The following is a 21161-nucleotide window of genomic DNA, read 5'->3' on the forward strand; positions in this document are numbered from 1 at the left end:
TCTGTTTAATTTTGTCACTAGTTGTCAGGAACTCTCCTTTTCTTATCCTAACCATTTCCAAGAGAATTTCCTTGGGAGATTTATTTATTTATTTTTCCACCCATTTTCTGTTTTTTTTTTTGGTGATTTCTTTATCCACGAGTCCTTTTACATTTGGTGTTGGACATTTTTCTTTAATAAATAATTTGATTCCAGTCAGTTCATGGAAACAATTTTACAGACTAAAATTTGGACATCAAATATTGCTCAAATTTGTATAAGTATTTAAACCTCTTAAAATGTATAGAGCTTCATTTATCCTATATATTTTATTACCTACCTTAAATACAAGCCACATATTGTTTTTGATATGTAAGCCTTTTTACAATCATTTAACAATACTGATATTTCATTATTTTATATAAAACTTTACCCAGGAAAAAGATTACTCAGGAACGTAAATCCAAAATGACAGAGGTGCCAAAATTCACACACATAAGAAAATAACACACACAAACACAGCAGTCTTATCAACAAGTCTTTATAAATACAGCTCAACACAGAGTTCTGATGAATTGTAATATAATAGTATACTGGACACAGTCATACCAATTCATCAACACTGACCTGCAAACCACAGGAAAATCGGACAACAGTTTTACTGTCCACATAAAAGCAGTGTTGTCGTCTCTGATTCGAAGATGGGTAATAAACAGACATTGATTTTGGAGGCCAAAGTTCATATTAAAGTTTGTGCTACATGTTTATCAGTGTATTCATTTTTTGTGGTATTGAAGTATGATTTTTCATTATTTTGCAGAATTAATCCCTTCATGACAAATTGCAAAATCCAGTGTTTCAAAGTAGAGAATTAAATAAAATGGGCTTAAAATGCTAAAACAGGAAAACAATATTGGGACTAATTTCCACCAAAACAAACTGAAACATTTATACTCCTTTCCTAGTTTCTGTCAGAAATTACACAGCCTTGTAGTTTTTAAAGTTAATTAGGTCCAACTCTTAAAATAAATCCTTCAGTAGTTTGTTTTCAATTCATTCTTTATCCACCACTTTGATAGTCACCATCAACAATAATCTAAATGCCTTTCTAAAGCTTGTATCTGCATATTGATATAATATATATAGTTTTCCAAACGTAACTATGAATGTATACAAAATTACCTTAAAAAAAGCTTTGAACAGTTAGGAACTGGTAAAGTTGACATATTGGAGATGCAACATTTTTGTAGATGCCTCTAATGGCTTGTAACTTATTCACTCACGCATGTTTAGCAAGACTGATTGTGGTGCTCCACATCAATGAGACTTTGTGTCCTTGTAACAGAATACTTAAAGTGGCAGTCCGTATTATTTTGTTTCTCAACTGAAAGCTGAAGCATTTCTGAGTGGAGAAGGGGTAAAATATTGTATTAAATGGTACCAGTGCGCTGGAACAACCATCCCCCCTAAGCCTAATATATATTCATTCTAAAAACTGGGTGTCTGGTCGCTTTTCGCTGGAGTTCTTCTGGCCATGTCACGCGTCTTTATGTCAAATGTACAGCCTCTAAAAGACGATCCGGCTCAGTTTTACTAAATACAAGCAGCTGGTGGAGCAATGGAGACTTTAGAAGGGAAAACTCTATAATTCACATTTTGACTAGCTAGAATAATATTAAGAGAATAAAATCTTTTAGACGTTTTACTAATTTTACTGACGAACACATAAAGAGATGTGCTGTAGCTGATCTTTAGGGTTACTGGAAAGGCATCAAAATGACTGTTAATGTCAACAATGCAGCAGATTAAGCTGAAGTTGAAAAACACTGAAGGGCTCTGCCTTTAAAAAAGTGTTGAATCAGTGTCTAGTACTTGCTTAAAACTTATCCAGAACAATATTCAGAGATGCTCTGTCAATGTACTAAACTGAATCTCACCATTAAAGGCACTGTATACGATTTTTAATACACCAATACACATTTTAAATAATTCAGCGAATGTTTCCTCACAGTTCCCTAACTCCCTGGTCTGTTTATGTGTTGGAAAAGATTCTGACATTTTGGTGCCTTACTTTGTAAATGGGAAATGGGCCACACGACATTATTAGGGGCCATTTAAGTGTGCGCCGAGGACTGGGAAAGGCATCGGCATGTGTAAACGTTGGTGAGGTATTTAAAAGATTGCAAGATTTCTGAACATCCTGAAGGGAGGAGTTTGTTTGTTTGTTTTGCACACCAACAGTTTGGTTCAAACACCAAGAATTGTTCTTCAGAATAATATACAGCACCTTTAATGGTCATTCTTTAACCCATTTAATCCTAAATGTGGGCACAATTCCATATTCAGGTTGTTCTTGTTGTTGTTCTCAAACATGAAACCTTTCAGTATAAGCAGTGTACGTAGCATTAGCTTGTATTAATCTTGACCTCATGATTCTCCGTACTGTATGTATATATATATATATATATATATTCATTCATCATCACATCACTTCATCATCATTGTCCATTCAAGGCTTCTTTTTTCAGTTCCTTTGACTAACATACTTAAAAGATTCTACGTAAAATTCTCAAAAGGGACAGAGTATAAAGTTAAGGCATTTTCAAAATCCAAAATCACAGTGTGTAAACGAGTGTCACTGGGCCAGGTCAGAATGGCAGCTGCTTGCTGTCCCGTTCTTCTACTGATGAACTTGTTTGACGTGAAAGGCAGAAGTGAGAGACAGAAAGAGGCAGTATAAGAAAGACTACATTGAAGTTTTTCTTTTTTTTTCTCAGCTGAAATTCACATTTCTATGTGTCATTATCGTTATATTGAGAATATGCCAGACAGCCTTTTACATCCCCTCTCTTGATGAGTAGTCCACATAATCTCCATCTCTAAATATTTTCTCTTCATTAGCGTAATCCGTTCTCCATCCCAGAGTAAAAACAAAAACTCCACACATTTACTGAGCTATAGTAGTCTCTTCAATCTTCATTCTGGCATCCATAAAAAAAAAAACCAAGCCATCCACAATGGCCGAACTTTTACTGTCACAGTGTAGTGGTAATGGTGCAGATCCGCCGTGATCGCAGTCAAAGAGATAATAAACATCCCTGGACGACTCCTGGACTGTACAACCTTTGATATCTCTGACAACTTCCTTCTGAGAATTTCAACAGAGGTCGGAGACGTATTCGAAGTCACGGAAGCTGTCCTGGTCTTTGCGCGAGAGCGTGCGAGGCTCCCTTGGCGGTGTGAGGGCAGGAGCTTCCGCCGTGAATTCTTCGTCAAAGTTGCTGACGTCTTCTTTTCCTCCGATGGAAGGAACGAAGGGGGGAGGGAGTTTGCGAAGGAGAAGAGCCTCCCAATCCATATTCTGAAAGAAAGTAAAAGATGGCGATGACGCGTTATATCAAAAACTCTTACAATTCCAAAGCAAAAATTGAGATTGCACAACTTGCTTAGAGGTGAATGGTTCAGGTTTGAAAGGTAGTGGTATCTGGAGAATTTGGTATTTTATGCCTATTGAAAGCTCCGTTCTACTGCTGTCCCTACATATCTGCAAATGTGTTTGGACATGCATATGCAGACATTCACTCAAATGTCTGCAAACATAATGAAACCATGAAGTGAAAAATGTGTACTAGGTGGCAGAGTCCAAGTCAGACAGTACAGGAAACAAGGAGGCATGTCTTGAGCTTTTTCCACAAATTAAGAACTGCTTTATTAAGATCTCGAAGTTGGCAATATTATTATGAAGCCTTTAATGTAAAAACTTGTGCATTATATGCATTGTTACTTAGACTACATATATAAACATTTAAACCTTTTTTCTTCTTCTTAATTGAGACTGAAGACTAGCACATGCCTCCTCTGAAACATCTGAAGTCAGCCACCACCTCTTTTCAAACTGCTGCTGATGCAGCATTACCGAGCAGCATCCCAGTGCGCTCGGAGGACAGCGCAGCGACTCGGTTCTGATACACCAGCTCACAGACGCCTTGTGCTGATCAACATCACCCTCGAAGTGATGAGAGTAAACAATCTACCCACCCAGAGAGAGCAAGGCCAATTATGCTTCCTCAGGGCTCCAGCAGCTGATGGCAAGCTTCATTACTGGGATTTAAACCAGTTATCTCCCGATCATAGTGTCAGCGCTTTAGACCGCCGACCACTCAACAAATTTAAAGCTTAAGCTTTAAGCTTAAGCAAAGGCACACTTTTTTTTTATTTTTGATCTTTATAAAGCTGCTTTGTTAAAACATGCATTAAAGCGTTAAAGCTCAGCTAACATTACTATCCTAGCCCTGCACAGCATTTATCTTTCAGCTGAAAAACAGCCAATTGATTGTCAATTAAAGAGACCGTAAACTACCAATCCCGATAAGTAATGCTGAACACTTAATTTAATTACATTTAATTTGATTTAAAAACCTTCCTAGAGGAAACACTGAGGTGGAAACTTATTTTCCTTACCCTGAAGAAAGACTGCTTCTTAACCTCTTCTGCATCCTTCTCTCCTGAGCCCAGTCGCCTCTCTGGGTTCCTCCGTAAGAGCTGTGAAACAACACACAAGTGTTTAAAGAACTGTTCAATCCTTCTAAAACAACCAATATTTTATTTATACAGTTCTGGAAAAAATAAGACACCACTTAATGATGTTTTCCTTGATTTTACCTAATTGAAAACCTTTGGAATTTATTAAAAAGGAAGTTGGATGATCACAAGCCATCAAACCAAGGTGAAATGCTTGAATGTTTGCACCAGGAGTGGCATAAAGTTATTCAAAAGCAGTGTGTTAGACTGGTGGAGGAGAACATGCCATAATGCATTAAACCAAATACTGATTTCTGAACTCTAAAAAAAATATAAATATGAACTTGTTTCTTTGCATTATATGAGGTCTGAAAGCTCTGCATCATTTTAGTTATTTCATCCATTTCTCATTTTCTGCAAATAAATGCTCTAAATGACAATATTTTTATTTGGAATTTAGGAGAAATGTTGTCCGTAGTTAGAATAAAACAACAATGTTCATTTTACTCAAACATATACAGTACCTTAAAATAGCAAAATCAAAAAAAATTATTCATAAACCGAAGTGGTCACTATTTTTTCCAGAGCTGTGTATGAGATGTTCTCTTCAATATAGTGAAAATACTATTTTATGGTGCTTCCATAATAAATACTGGTTTAACCTTCACACACATTCACAAACCTTTTGTTAAAAGTAGCGCAGTTTAGAACAGAACAGTCCTGTAGACCCAAAACTAAAGCTCTAAAACTCACCCTTCTCATAATGGCAATGGCTTCAGATGACAGGAATCGTGGGTAACGGACTTCATCGTTGACTATACTATCAAATACCTCCTCTTCATCATCCCCTGGGAATGGAGACTAGGGGGAAAAGAGACAGAGGAGGAAAGGAAAAGAGAAAGAAAAAAGGGATTTAGTTATAAACATATAAACTACTGTTTATAACAGGCCAGACATTGTACAGGCCTGCTTTCGAGCCTGCATTATCAAGTTTCCTCAAAATAACCTAAACAGTGAGTATTAACAGCCACATCTGCAACCGCCAGCAGCAGTAAACAACAGCTTTGAGAAACTAGCCAAGTATGGACAGAACAGTATTTTCCTTACAGAAGGAAAACAAGACATACAGAGACATTCTGATGAAGATTACAACAAATAATAAATATATTATATCTTCAAAGTGGGGCTGAAATATACGTCTAATTCATTAAGCTAAACTGCTGATAAGGCACAGTTTAATCTGATATATTAGCCAGATAATATACTGCTATGAACAAATGCCATCTCTGCTGCTATATGCTGTTTACAAGAACAGCCTGTGCAGCGTTCACTGCACTGTTTAATACATCTGCCCTGCACATCAGCGTTTTGTGTTAAAGCAGCTTCACACTGCACAGATGTACGCACTGGAACACAGAATCTTCTCACAATATAAATTTTTATGCTCCCGCACCAGACAGCTCTGACATATCAGAGGAGACAATGTGCTCCCGTGGTTTATTGGTGAGAATTTTGGTGCATTTAGGTTTGTCCCTGTGTGAAACTAAACCAAACAGAGGGAGAAAACACTCCAAGTAAACGAACTCTAATCAACTGATCCGGACCATAGAAACCAACTACAGGTGTAAAACGCCCTTTTATGTGTCATATTACAACTCCATGCCTGGAAAAGACCTGAAGCCTTGCTGTGATGCTGAGAAACACTGTGATAGCAAGGATAATAATATGGTACCAATGTTAAGCAAGGTCAGTGGCTAGGCTGGGAAAGATGCTAACAGGTTTACATATTTAGAGTGACAAATAGGCTAATTAATGACAGATACTGGGTTTTTATGAATCAATACCATATCATTAAACTACCACACCTCTCCAACCAGCATCTCGTAGATCAGGACTCCAAGTCCCCACCAGTCGACTGCTCTTGTGTAGGACGTGTCTGTGAGAACCTCTGGAGCCAGAAACTCTGGAGTGCCACAAAATGTACTTGTCCTGTCCCCAAAGCCCATACCTACGATAAGAGGGTGAGAAAAATAAAAAGTAAGCTTGTTTGATGACCATTATAAAATTCATGATTTTAAAGATCGCAAGAAAACTCAAAATCTCACCTTCTTTACACAATCCAAAGTCAGCTATTTTCACATATCCATCTGTATCAAGTAGCAGATTGTCCAATTTCAGGTCCCTGAGAAATAACAGTTTCAACAGTTTGGTTGTGCAGCCATGTACGGTATATATCACAGCTAGTGAAGTATATATTGTGAATTATTGCTATTGCACAAGAACCGAATGCAACACAAATAAATTACATAACATTGCAAAACTACTCTGTTTCTCCTGTTAAATTATTCAAACTAAGCTTGTAGTGAGTTTTCTTCAATCTTGTAAAAAGTGTGCAGAAAAAAACAGATAGAAAAAAAGTGTACTACATAGGGGACGGGAGGTAATCAGAAACAGGGTATCACACAGTAAATAAAACACTGCTACTTTTTGTTTTCTGGACAAATTAAAGAACTTTTATGGAGATGCAGATTTCATTTTCCAGCAGGACTTGGCACACTGCCCACACTGCCAATTGGTCTTATATAATATTCTAATTTTCTGAGACACCGATTTTTGGGTTTTCATTAGCTGTAAGCCATAATCATCAACAATAAAATAAATAAATGCTTAAAATAGATTACTTTGTGTTTAAACACACTTGTCACAAACTATTAATTAATAATCAGTTATGTGGTTTTGAGAATAGATACAGTATTGAAAACCATATTATTGCAAAACAAAATTGCAATGTGTTAATATTTACTTACACCCTGATTGAGTGTGGTTCATTTTTGGGAGTGTCATTGCTTAATAGACCCTGACATTTGGAGTCTAATCAAAATATCTTTGGAAAAAAAGTCTCTAAAAAAAGTATCTGCTAAATGCCATAAATATAAATAGAACTTACATGTAATAACAGAAGTGCAACACTAGGAGTATAAAACATGTTTGGGAGATCTCTTACCGATATACAATCTTATGGTCATGCAAAAACTGAAGGCCCAGCACCACACAGGCAGCATAGAACCTGCAAACCAGCACAAAAACAATAAATAAATATATTATCTGTCCCTGTCTCTCTAAACACACACACACACACTGTTGTTATTATTAAGTTAAACACCATTACTGAACTGTGGTACATCAACCATATTTCAAGTCAGAAAAATGACTGTATTAAATGATCTTAACAGCATTTCCAGGTTTCATATAATCATAAAGTAATTGATTATTTAACAGATCTTTAAAAAGATTAAAAAGTCTTAAGATACACTGAAAAATGTTTAATTATCTTATGTAGCATTTTAAATTATTTGATATTATATTGAATCTAAACATCTAAAGTTGTCTTTTGATGTATAGTTTATTGCATTTACAATCTCTAACCACAGTAGAAATTATTGGTTTATAAAATTGAAAAAAATATTCATGTTAGACATATTAGGAAAGCACAGGAGATAAAATACTGGTCCAAAACCAAAAGCGTCTACATAAATCTACATACACAGCCCGTGGCTCGGTGAAGACGTCTGCGTGGATGTGCATCATGAGGTCGCCGCCCGCCGTGTACTCCATCACAAAACACACATGCTCTGGCGTCTGGAAACACGCAAACAGATTCACCAGGAACGGGTGCTGGGAAGTGTTCACAGTCTCAAAGATCCGCTTTTCACACATCAAACTGAGAGACAAATTAGAACAATTAGTCACATCAATGAGCCACATGTCTAATTTCATACACTGTACCAGTAAAAAGTTTAGACACATCTTAAATTCAGTGTTTTTTTTTATTATTGGTAAATTATCTGCATTGTAGATTTTAACAAAAGTCATCCAATGGAATGTTCAGCTTTCAGTTCACAGCTGTGCTGATCTTGTCAAGAGTCAATTAATTGAATTTCTTGTCCTCTTAATGTGTTTGAGAGCATACAGTGAATAGTGCTATTTGAGTAATGTTCTCATCTTTATTATGGCAAGAACTACTCAACTAAATAAAGAGAAAAAATACTGTAAGAAAATAAAGGTCAGTCACTCCGAAACATTTAAAGAACTCAAATGCAGTGACAAAGACAATCAAAAACGTTATGATGAAACTGGCTCTCATCAGAAGCGCCCCTGAAAAGGCCTTTAAGCGAGGCACCTCCTAATGGCTCCCTGGACAGCTGAGGTGGAGCAGCTTCAGGCCCTATTCACTAGAGTGAGTGCAGTGATGCAGGTAAAGTGTGCAGACTGACCTCTCCACTTCATCTCTGGCCACAATATCTCCTTTCTTCAGAGCTTTGATAGCGTACATAGATCCTGACTTCTTATACTCTGCCAGCAACACCTGTAGAAAGGACAGAACAATGTAAGACAAAGCCCTGCCTGCGAAAGAAGCCTACATTATTTTCAGCATTTATATTTGTTCTGTGGTTTATACCACCAGCAGAAATGTATAGAAAGGAATACAATGACCTATCACAGTCGTTCTGGTCAGCGTTGTCACAATACTTTTAGCTTTTAGAAGCTACATTTCTGGGAAAATGCGCTTCAGGCTACGGCGCATTGTGCTGCATAAGCTACAGCGTAGTTTAAAAACAACAGCATACACTGGCTTTTATTCGTTAATGATCAGACACACACATTCCAAGTGTGCACAAACAGTCAATGATAAAATACAATAAAAAACAGTGACAAAGCTTGCCTTTCCAAAATGGCCCCTGCCGAGCACAGCGATCAACCTAAAGTCCTGCAGCCCCAAGAGTGTCTTCTTCTGTTTACTGTACATCCACAGACATACACAAACACACACACACACACACACACAAATGTACAAGTTAACATAAAGAGCAACACGCAGAAGTAATTTACTGTGAGTGTGAATGTGAGTGTGTATGTAATTGCTTGTACCTGCTGAGTGACTGTGTTCTGTTGTTTCGTTGAGGTATGGATGAGTCCTGGGGAGAGCAAGGCTCAACGCTGGTCTGTCGTTCCTGAAACCAAGTAAAGAAAAACGAGAAAGAAGGAAGGAAGAGAACGGAAATGGTAAGAAGCAAAAAAAAAAAAAATCACCACATTAAAGACTAATTTTGTCATTAGTCATGCCACTAACTACAAAACAAGCCTAAAGCATAATCCATCCACCCTCATGCTTAACAGTTGATCATACAGGATGTTTTTCAAATAATTTATTACTATTTTTAGCACACTACAGACCCTATAGATAGATCATGTGTAGCTTCTGTTTTCAATTAGTCCATCAAACTTACTTCTTACTTACTTGTTATATGCCTTTTGTTATATTCTTTTGTACAATAAAAAAACAAAAAAAAAACACTATGGCTAACTACACTGACATGCCAAAAGTCACGAGACAAAAACCAATGTTTACCTAAAATCTATACATGTGTAGATGTTCCCAAGCCGTCCTCCAAGTTAACACACGCACATTATATATATTCTACATATGTATGCTCTTATATAGATATAGATTCTCTCACCGGAGTGTGTGCATCTGTCACGTCTCTCCTGAGGTCCACTCTCAAGGGAGAGTCACAGTCCAGGCTAAGCTTCTCCACAGAGATCTCCCTGAAAAAAAAAAAAAAACGCAAAATATATAAACCATCCACCCATTCATTCATATACAAAGAGGTTAAGAGGAAAAATTAAGGTCAACATATTACAGCAATATGTTCTCTTATGAGATATGAGACATATGAGACTTATGAGATATATATGACCCCTCCCACTGGATTTGTGCAAGTGTATCTTACCCAGACTGTATTGTGTGAGCTGAACTGGGGCTGTAGGTTCCGGTGTTGTTGACGGTTGGAATAGCATTTCTTAAGAGCCGCACCCACGTGCCGATATCCACATTCATCTGACGTGCGCGCAGGAATGCTTTACCTGTACACACACGCGCACACAAAATACAAAGTATTAGGAATATAAATGTGAATCTTCTATACTACTTGTCTGGGGATATTTGAAATTACATTTTAAAATGTATAAAAAAATGTGTGATTGTGTTTTTGTCTTTAGTAGATTTTTTCAAATTTAGATATGCATCTTTATTTAAACATTCATACTAATTTGTGTATCGTTGTAATGTAATGTAATCTGTCACGTTTTAAATCTAATCTCAAACTCATTATTATTTCATGGCTTCTTTGTAACTCTTGTCTTGTCTTTTTGTGCCAATCGCGTTCTCACACTCGTAACTTGTGTGGTATAATGTTTGGTATAACTCCACAATATCTCTCTGTACTATTGTTTTTGGGTCGACCAGAGAAGGATGAGTTCCTCTTACTAAGTCTTGGTTCTATCAAGTGTTTTTTCTATTAGTATGAGGGAGCTTTTCCTTTCCACTGCTGCCACTATAGCTGTGGTTCTCACTCTGTAGTCTTGGACCTGTATCTCTGGAAAGCAGCTTTGTGACATTTGTTGTAAAAAGTGCCACTTAAAGTAATTTTATTTTCACAAAAAATGACAGTGCACCTTATGTATGAATTTTACCAGTCAGGTATTAAGGAGCAGTAAAGCCACTCCACTGAAGTACAGCTTTATACAAGAGTTTCAGTGAAGTTTCTCCAGCACTAAGGCTGGAGCAGTATTAGTATTAGCATTAGCTGCTAACCACAGTGCTAGCTCTTTTGCTGTTTAGAGGTAAGTATATCAGACTGTAGTCTGAATGTTTACTGTGTTAAAACAAGCTACGACCGAAGATAAATCTGTGTAGATTAATATGCAAACCTCATTTGACTCTTTTTTAAGAATTACATTTTTGCTTACGCCTCATAATCCAGTGCGCCTTATGTATGAAAATAGACATTTATTAATAGTGCTCCTTATAATCCATATGGCAAATATGCTAAATAAAATTAAAGTGAATTTAATCAAATGGAAAAAGCTCCAATGTGCAGATCTTTCTTTTAAAGTTAATATTTTGCATTGTTGGAAATTTGGTTGGAGTTTTTGTTTATCAATGCGATTTTTTTTACAGATGTCTCTCATTTTTAAAAATGATTACAATTCTTTACCTAAAAATATGATGCATCCTGAACACTTTCCAGCAGGGGACAGTGTTAATCATCTCTAGATTTTGAAGTCTGTCTTAACCAAAACATTTTCAACTTCAGCAACTTTAAAAAGCTTATTCCTCCACCTGTTTACCCTTAAACCTCCCAGATAAAACAAATCCAGATTAAATGGGGTTCAGTCAGTGCTTTGCAGACAGGAGTGGGCGTTTAATGGCACATGACTGCTTTCAGTCACTCAGACATGAGCGCAGCTGGGCTGCAGATGTGTAAAACACTGTGGCGTTACCCTGCTGTTTAGAGAAGACTTTCTTCTGTCTCTTAAGGCGTGGAACCCTCTCAATGACGGGGTTAAAGAACGTCACCTGAAACAAACAGATTCACACAAACACACAATTTAATGCACTCTCCAACAAACATAAGCTCGACAGAAGATGTGAGTGTGTGTGTATGTGTACCTCAGCGAGCAGGAGGCCCTGGGGTTCAAGCTCCAACTGAACTCTGTGCTTCTGGTTGTCCAGGAAGTCCTCCAGTTTCAGAAACTTCAGCGCACACAGAGAGCGGTAATCCCTCCAGTACACTGCAATCTCCATCTCTCTGCTCTACACACACAAACACACAAAAGCAAGCTCAGTGTACACATGCAAAGAGAACCATTAAAAAGAGAGGCCATTCAAAAAAAGAAAAATTATAGAGGTAGTAGCATAAATACAGATGTTCAGAGATTATCTCTCATAGGTCATCAAATACGGAGCTTTAAACTAGTTTCCAGTCCTGTAATAAGTAATCAGAAATAGGGCTGAATTGAAGGTTTGCCAACCACAATTATTCGGATGTAAAAAATAAGAATAAGAATAAGTGAAAAAGCTAATTCATTTATACAGAACAATAAGTAGTTTATTTTTAGTCATACTGCGTTTTTTTTTCTCCAACTTGAAGATTTTTTTTTCAAGCAGCGGCAGCAGGCCCACTCAATTAGTATCAGGTTTAAATTCACTACATACCGTATTTTTCGCACTATAAGGCTCACTATCAATGAACATCTTTTTCATACATAAGGTGCACTGGATTATAAGGTGCATTATGCGACACTAGTAAGGAACAGGGGTGTTGCCATGTTTTCCTTCTTATTCAGCAGGTCTTGCTGCTGGGTGGTGGTGGAGGGGGGTTAACTAAGCTAAGTAAAGCTAAGCTAAGTAAATAAACTGAAATTCTTACAAAAACAGTCAAACGAGTGCTGGATGTTAATCTACATAGAATTCTTTCCTAAAAACTCTTTATTTGGGTGAGTAAAGCGCTTCTGTTTATTTACAGTAAGCTTTAATTTCCAGATATCCACTAAGGCTGGATGCAGCAGCATTAGCATTAGCGGCTAAACACAGTTAGTACTAATTAATGCCATCCGACAGCGCTACACTAAGAAACCCTGAGTGTTCCAGTAAGCCAGGGCGATATTAGGTAGCAGGCTAAAGTCTCTGAACGGCGAAAGAGTTAGCACTTAGCGCGGTTAGTGGCTAATGCTGCTCCAGCAGTGCTAGCCAAGGTTAGCAGAAAGCTACAGGCCAATTAAAATGTACCTCTAAATGGTGAAAGATCTAGCACTTAGCAACTAATGCTAATACTGCTCCAGGCTCTAAGCTGGAGAACTAAACTGAAAGCTGTACTTTAGCAGAGTGGCTTTACAACCTGACTTGTAAGGCGCACCAGGTTATAAGGCACACTGACATTTTTTGGGAAAATTAAAGGATTTTAAGAGGACCTCATAGTGCGAAAAATATGGTACATAAAACAAAAAATAGCAAGTCAAGAAATGGAAAGGTCCAAATTCTGAAAGGTCCAAATTCAATTGATTAGCAGTGTGTAGAATTGATTGAGACTCACCCTCTCCAGTTCTATAGTGAAGGTCTGGTCCCAGGCTTGTTCTCCTACAGTTCTCCATGCTGTCTGACCCACCACAGAGTTATCCAGCTTCAGCACAGCACTCACCTCCGCTGTGTGCACATAGAGAAAAACCTGGACTTACTATTTAAATTTACCCTAAAACACATCAAATTTCATTTATCTTTCCTGAAGTTTCTACAGTTAAAAAAGACTAGCATAGATATTTGAGAAGGAGTATGAATACTTTTGCAAGCCACTGTATTGCCACACACACACACACACACACACACACAGTGGGGCGTAACTCACTGGACAGTTCATCTGTTTTGAGGGTGCTCTTTCCGCTCACGCTGCCACTGCGCCCGTAAAGACCCTTCCCGCTGCGCATGAACGAGCGACCCTCGCCTGGACTGTAGCACGGCAACACGACCGGGCTGCCCCGGCAACGACCTGGAACCACCTCCAACACTCCCACACAGCCTAGCAACGTCACCTGCAGCGTTCCTGAAATGTGTACAGAAATATAAATAAATAAATAACACAAAACATGCTCATCACACCATACAACACTCATACATCAATTTAACACACACCGATTAATTTACTTCAATAAGTAACAAGTTTCTACACCATACCTTAAATGAGAACAAGCTTAGATTCTGTTATAAGTGAGTGCACAGAGTATAAGTCTGAAACAGCTAGTTACCAGTGAGAGGTGATGGTTTGGAGAGGGTGCTGTACTGGTTGTGTACATACGGGGCACCATGTCTCGAGCTAAAAGCAGGCGAAGAGGCCAGAACCAGTTCCTCCTTAATCAGACAGGCTTTGGGGTGATCTTCAGGAAGCTCAGCCAGACGCTGGTCTAAAGAATCCCTCAACAGATCCAACCTCTGAGAGGATTCACTCAGACGACACTGAGCCTGCAGGGCGGTAAATAAAAGAAACAGCAATATTTACATTTTAATCTACTGCTGCTTAAAACAATAAATATCAACAATCAATAATGTATGAGACACTGTAATTAGTGAAATTGTGAACAAAACAAAATCTTTATAGGACTGAAGACCTCTGTAAAAAAACATTAAAGTGTAGATGCCAACAACGTTAACAGTAAATATATCTGTAAATAAACAAAAATACAATTCAATTTATTCTATAATTGAGAAGTATATTTTACTTGACATGGTTTAACAATGATAATGCTCAGTGCATAATTTGAAACCCAAACACTGGTGTAGGGCTCCAGACTAGCAATGTTTAGGGGAGGATAAAAATAGCACACAGGACAGGAATAAAGCCCTTTCAGGAGGGTTTTTAGCAGTGACAATTTGGTTGCAAACAGTTTATGATTAGTTCACTTTCTGGTTAAAATATAAATGGAAATATTCCTATTGCATAGCACAGAGGAGGGTCAATGTGCCGCTAGTGTGGAAAAGTCATAAATGAAAAAGTGGTGGATCATCATGTCAGTCAACTGGGGAGCTTCAAAAATGGCAACGGTAATCAAGGAAACCTTCTACTCACTGGCTAATGACTAAACTGAGCTTTTAGGACAAGAAAATTCACTGATAACACTGATGTATACTAGAATAGGATGCAGGATCAGCTGATCGCATATTTTGGCTGAAAATCTGCTGATACTGATAGTTATCATTCTTCGAATTTATACAAAAAATGTGTGGTATAAACAAAAGGAAATTACCCAGCAAGCTCTAATATTTAGGTGTGAAAGGCAGTTTGTATGTTACCTCAGACATGGCCTTCTTGTCCTGCACTTTGGTGGCCCCGAGCAGCCTGAGTACATTCTTAGCCCCTTCTGCCACAGCGTGCTCCACACGGTAATGATGCCTCAGCTCCTCAATCCTCAGCTCCATTCCACACGGGTCAGGCTTACCTGCACACACACAAAAACAGCACACATCATAAGCATGGAAAAGGGCTCTCACAAACCCATCACAACAAACAGCCGAATACTATAATATAAATAGCATAAATTTATAATCTTTTATAGACAATCAGACTCCAGTAAAAATAGCATGTTCAACCAAAAGCAGCTAAAGAAACAAGTCCACCCATTGCTTTCTCTTTGGGTTTTTGAAATGTGTATCAAAATGTCTTTGATAACGCCCTCATTCAAAATATTTCACCACTGTGTGTTTAAACTGATTAAACATCATCTGTTTAATCCCAGTCTCAACCATCAGGGAGTGTGGAGGAATCAGAAGAATCCTGTAACACTGTGGTATGTAAACACAGAGAGCACTGCAGGTACTCAGAGCTGTATTAGACTGTGTTTAGAATACCTTCATCCAGAAATCCTGCTGAGAAACAGACTTCAGACAACATTTACTGTAAACACTGCAGCTTACTAACCTCACTACACCACAGCTGAGACTGAGCATGAGAGAGAGAGAGAGAGAGAGAGAGAGAGAGAGAGAGAGAGAGAGAAAGGTACAAACAGTAACACAGACAGGTAGACAGAGAGACAGAGGAACATGGAACAGACACAGAGAGGGACAAACAGAGAGACAGACAGAGAGATACAGAGACAGAACAACATACAGAGAGAAAGAGAGAGGGAGAGAGAAAGAGAAAGAGAGAGAGACAGCATGACAAACAGAATGACAGGCAGAGAGAGACAGAGACACAGAGAAGGGACAGAGAAGAGACACCGCGAGGGACAGACACAGAGAGACAAGCAGAGAAAAACAGCGTGACAAACTGAGAGACAGGCCGAGAGAGAGAAAGACAGAGTGATATACTGTGAGACAGAAAGAGAGACAGGCAGAAAGAGACAGCGTGACATACCAAGAGACAGGCAGAGAGAGAGACAGAGTGACATACTGTGAGACAGGTAGAGAGAGAGAGACAGAGTGACATACTGTGAGACAGGCAGAGAGAGAGAGAGACAGAGTGACATACTGTGAGACAGGAAGAGAGAGACAGGCAGAGAGAGACAGTGTGACATACCGAGAGACAGGCAGAGAGCGAGAGATACAGAGTGACATACTGTGAGACAGGCAGAGAGAGAGAGAAAAAGAGAGGCAGAGTGACATACTGTGAGACAGGAAGAGAGAGACAGCATGACATACCGAGAGAGAGCCAGAAAGAGGGAGATACAGAGTGACATACTGTGAGACAGCCAGAGAAATAGAGAGAGAGAGAGACAGAGTGACATACTTAGAGACAGGAAGAGAGAGACACGAAGAGAGAGAGACAGAGACAGAGTGACATAGTGAGAGACAGGCAGAGAGAAACAGGCAGAGAGAGACAGAGTGACATAAAGAGAGACAGGAAGAGAAAAAGACAAAGTGATCAGACTGAGAGACAGGGACACATACAGAGAACAAGCGACAGAGACAGAGTGACAGACAGAGGTACATATGGATAGACAGACAGTTGGGATAATACAGAGAGATTGACAGACAGACAAAAAAAAAAAACGATGTAATATAAGACCCAAAAATACACAAAGCGATACAGATAAATATGCAGAGAGATAGAGCGTGATGGAGACAGAGAGAGATACAGACATAAACAGAGACAGACAAATTGGAGGTACAGAGTGTGAAGGGGAAAGTGGGTATATGAGAAACAGATATATAAATAATGCCAAATAAAATATTAAATATATACAAATGATAGGGATGGAAAGAAAAGATCAAAGCCGGAAGGGAAAGGGAAGGATGAATTGATGAGACTGTGTGAAAAGACATGCTTTCATATCCTAATAAGGCATCATACCATGTGTGTGCTTTGGTGTGTGTATTATAATGTGTGTGTGTGTGTGTGTGTGTGTGTGTGTATAAGGTGGCAACAGGCAGCGTTGGCGTGTCTGTTCTGTGTCAGTGATGTAATGGAGTAAAGAACATTAACAGGCTTACAGACACCAACAGGCTTTTAATACTGCTCCATATACACACACTCCACACACTCAACCCCTATTGCCTAATAACCCACACTAACGCTGTCTGGGAGTAGCATCACGTGGTGTGCTGCTGTGCTGGGGATAAAGTCTGTAATCTGAAACTTTAGATTTAACAGTTTTTCATAGAGGAAGTGGAAATGTGCCTTTTGGAGATGAGGATACTATATACTAGCTTAGCTATTTACAATAAAACTAAAAAAGGTTTGGACACACCTCTTCTCATTCAATGGGTTTTCTTTCTTTTTTTGAATTTTATTTTACATTGTAAATATAAAAATTGAAGACATTAAAGCTATACAGGAACATGCTGAATTATTTTAAATTAATTTATACTTTTGATTCTTCAAAAGCACATTTAGCTTTGATTTTTTTTTACTCTTGCTGTTATTTCAGCGGCTTCATTTATTTTAAGGAACGAGGAGCATGACTGACACTTTGGAATATTGGGGCCTTTGCTTCAATTTGATTTCTGCAGTGTATGAACAGCAGTGGATCTGGACTGGTGCTGTGCTGTTCAGGAAGTTTAAGTGATTTCCACATGCTTTTCAAAAGACATTTCTTTAGCTGTAATAACTTATTTATATCAACTACATTTCTTAATATTCTTAGATCAAGCGAGAACAACATGATTATATACAGCTCTGAATAAAATAAAGAGACCACTTCAGTTTCTGAATCAGTTCCTCTGATTTTGCTATTTATATGTATATGTTTGAGTAAAATGAACACTGTTGTTTTATTCTATAAACTACGGACAAAATATCTCCAAAATTTCAAGTAATAATATTGTCATTTAGAGCATTTATCTGCAGAAACTGAGAAATGGCTGAAATACCCAAAAAAGATAAAGAGCTTTCAGACCTCAAATAATGCAAATAAAACAAGTTCATATTCATAAAGATTTAAGAGTTCAAAAAATCTATTTTTGGTGAAATAACCCTGTTTTTAACCACAGTTTTAATGCATATTGGCATGTTCTCCTCCACCAGTCTTACTCACTGCTTTTGGATAACTTTATGTCACTCCTGGAGCAACAATTCAAGCAGTTCAGTTTGGTTTGATGGCTTGTGATCATCCATCTTCCTCTTGATTATATTCCAGAGGTTTTCAATTTGGTAAAATCAAAGAAACTCATTTTTGAATGCTATATATATATACACTGCTCAAAAAAATAAAGGGAACACTCAAATAACACATCCTAGATCTGAATGAATGAAATATTCTCATTGAATACTTTGTTCTGTACAAAGTTGAATGTGCTGACAACAAAATCACACAAAAATCATCAATGGAAATAAAATTTATTAACCAATGGAGGCCTTGCTTTGGAGCCACACACAAAATTAAAGTGAAAAAACACACTACAGGCTGATCCAACTTTAATGTAATGTCCTTAAAACAAGTCAAAATGAGGCTCAGTATTGTGTGTGGCCTCCACGTGCCTGTATGACCTCCCTACAACGCCTGGGCATGCTCCTGATGAGGTGGCGGATGGTCTCCTGAGGGATCTCCTCCCAGACCTGGACTAAAGCATCCGCCAACTCCTGGACAGTCTGTGGTGCAACGTGACGTTGGTGTATGGAGCGAGACATGATGTCCCAGATGTGCTCAATCGGATTCAGGTCTGGGGAACGGGCGGGCCAGTAAATAGCTTCAATGCCTTCATCTTGCAGGAACTGCTGACACACTCCAGCCACATGAGGTCTAGCATTGTCCTGCATTAGGAGGAACCCAGGGCCAACCGCACCAGCATATGGTCTCACAAGGGGTCTGAGGATCTCATCTCGGTACCAAAGGCAGTCAGGCTACCTCTGGTGAGCACATGGAGGGCTGTGCGGCCCTCCAAAGAAATGCCACCCCACACCATTACTGACCCACTGCCAAACCGGTCATGCTGAAGGATGTTGCAGGCAGCAGACCGCTCTCCACGGCGTCTCCAGACTCTGTCACGTCTGTCATGTGCTCAGTGTGAACCTGCTTTCATCTGTGAAGAGCACAAGGTGCCAGTGGCGAATTTGCCAATCCTGGTGTTCTCTGGCAAATGCCAAGCGTCCTGCACGGTGTTGGGCTGTGAGCACAACCCCCATCTGTGGACGTCGGGCCCTCATACCATCCTCATGGAGTCGGTTTCTAACCGTTTGTGCAGACACATGCACATTTGTGGCCTGCTGGAGGTCATTTTGCAGGGCTCTGGCAGTGCTCCTCCTGTTCCTTCTTGCACAAAGGCGGAGGTAGCGGTCCTGCTGCTCGGTTGTTGCCCTCCTTCGGCCTCCTCCACGTCTCCTGGTGTACTGGCCTGTCTCCTGGTAGCGCCTCCAGCCTCTAGACACTACGCTGACAGACACAGCAAACCTTCTTGCCACAGCTTGCATTGATGTGCCATCCTGGATGAGCTGCACTACCTGAGCCACTTGTGTGGGTTGTAGAGTCCGTCTCATGCTACCACGAGTGTGAAAGAACCACCAACATTCAAAACTGACCAAAACATCAGCCAGACAGCATAGGTTCTGAGACGTGGTCTGTGGTCCCCACCTGCAGAACCACTCCTTTATTGAGTGTGTCTTGCTAATTGCCAATAATTTCCACCTGTTGTCTATTCCATTTGCACAACAGCAGGTGAAATTGATTGTCAATCAGTGTTGCTTCCTAAGTGGACAGTTTAATTTCACAGAAGTTTGATTTACTTTGGAGTTATATTGTGTTATTTGAGTGTTCCCTTTATTTTTTTGAGCAGTGTATATATATCGTAATTTTCGACTGTATCACACAATCTCTAAAAAATGTTGTGTAAAATAAAATACAAGAATATATAGAGAAAATATATAGAGAATAAGATGTCATAAGGCATAATTGAAAAGATCGCTACTGGCTACTGGCTACATTAGCTACATATGGTTGAGCTATTTCTTTGGTTTATGGCAATGTCACAAGGAAGTGTGAGTGTGTTTTAGTGCGTTTGTGCTTGTAGTGCACTTCCCAGTCACATTAGGTCAACAAGCATGCATGCCCGCATAAACAGTCCAGCTCGATATTGATGTGCTTAGCACACTCTGATCAATAGAGTGAGTGTACTCTTAGAGCAGTAATGCGGTGTGGCTCAAACTGAAACACTACTTATACACTTACAGCCGTCCACCCCACCCCCCCCCCAGCGCGGCGATTTAGCAAGCAATCAATGTGTTTACTATCATCATCTACCAACGGGTGTAACTTCATAGCAATAATGCAACGTGATACAGGGACACACACACACACAAAGAGAACAGGGAAAAAAAAAAAAAAAACTCAACACACACCCTCGCCCTGCATGTCCTCGTTGTGCTCGTAGGCCTGCACTGCTTTCCGGATCTGCATGCGGATGATGTCGATCTTGGTTTTGCTGTCCTGAAGCATCTGCTGGGCTGTCTGTAACATCTTTTTGTCCTGTGTCACAAACACACACACAAACACAAGAGGCCATTTAGAAAAAAAAAATTACAAAGCATTTGGACATCTGCTCATTCAATATCAAGTTTTAAAATATTTTTTTAATTTATCCTGCATTTGTTGGAGTAACAGTCTCTACTAGGGGTGTAACGTTGCTCTCTGCTCACAATTCCATTCAATTCATGACCAAATTTTAAATATCAAAAAATAGGAGACTTTCATTTTTTGTGAAAACAAGTGTGAAAACAATGAAAAACTGCACTTTTTATGTAAATGCTCCCTGTACTGTTCAAAGTGTACACAAACTACTGTGCTGTTTTATTTCTATAATTCATTACTTTACCTTAATAGGTTTTTATGTATCTTTACTA

General features: G+C 38.9%; 1 protein-coding gene across 4 annotated transcripts in view; it reads right to left on the reverse strand.

Moving 5' to 3' along the window:
- Positions 1–504: 504 nt before the first annotated feature.
- The window catches only part of pkn1a (protein kinase N1a), a 66633-nt gene continuing 45976 nt past the window's right edge, over positions 505–21161 (reverse strand). For all 4 annotated transcript variants that reach the window (XM_015606852.3, XM_049469746.1, XM_007253116.4 and 1 more), the window contains 19 exons: positions 20661–20787; positions 15185–15330; positions 14143–14356; positions 13746–13940; positions 13437–13546; positions 12014–12157; positions 11845–11920; positions 10293–10425; positions 10020–10107; positions 9430–9512; positions 9224–9299; positions 8775–8866; positions 8045–8221; positions 7505–7567; positions 6606–6682; positions 6366–6508; positions 5254–5361; positions 4441–4521; positions 505–3340 (listed from right to left, as the gene is read on the reverse strand). In XM_015606852.3, the coding sequence (XP_015462338.3) occupies positions 3137–3340; positions 4441–4521; positions 5254–5361; positions 6366–6508; positions 6606–6682; positions 7505–7567; positions 8045–8221; positions 8775–8866; positions 9224–9299; positions 9430–9512; positions 10020–10107; positions 10293–10425; positions 11845–11920; positions 12014–12157; positions 13437–13546; positions 13746–13940; positions 14143–14356; positions 15185–15330; positions 20661–20787 (2337 nt within the window). In that variant the 3' untranslated portion in view covers positions 505–3136. The remainder of the gene's footprint in view (positions 3341–4440; positions 4522–5253; positions 5362–6365; positions 6509–6605; positions 6683–7504; positions 7568–8044; positions 8222–8774; positions 8867–9223; positions 9300–9429; positions 9513–10019; positions 10108–10292; positions 10426–11844; positions 11921–12013; positions 12158–13436; positions 13547–13745; positions 13941–14142; positions 14357–15184; positions 15331–20660; positions 20788–21161) is intronic.

This window comes from Astyanax mexicanus, chromosome 21, assembly GCF_023375975.1.
Source record: "Astyanax mexicanus isolate ESR-SI-001 chromosome 21, AstMex3_surface, whole genome shotgun sequence".
NCBI classification, from domain to species: domain Eukaryota; kingdom Metazoa; phylum Chordata; class Actinopteri; order Characiformes; family Acestrorhamphidae; genus Astyanax; species Astyanax mexicanus.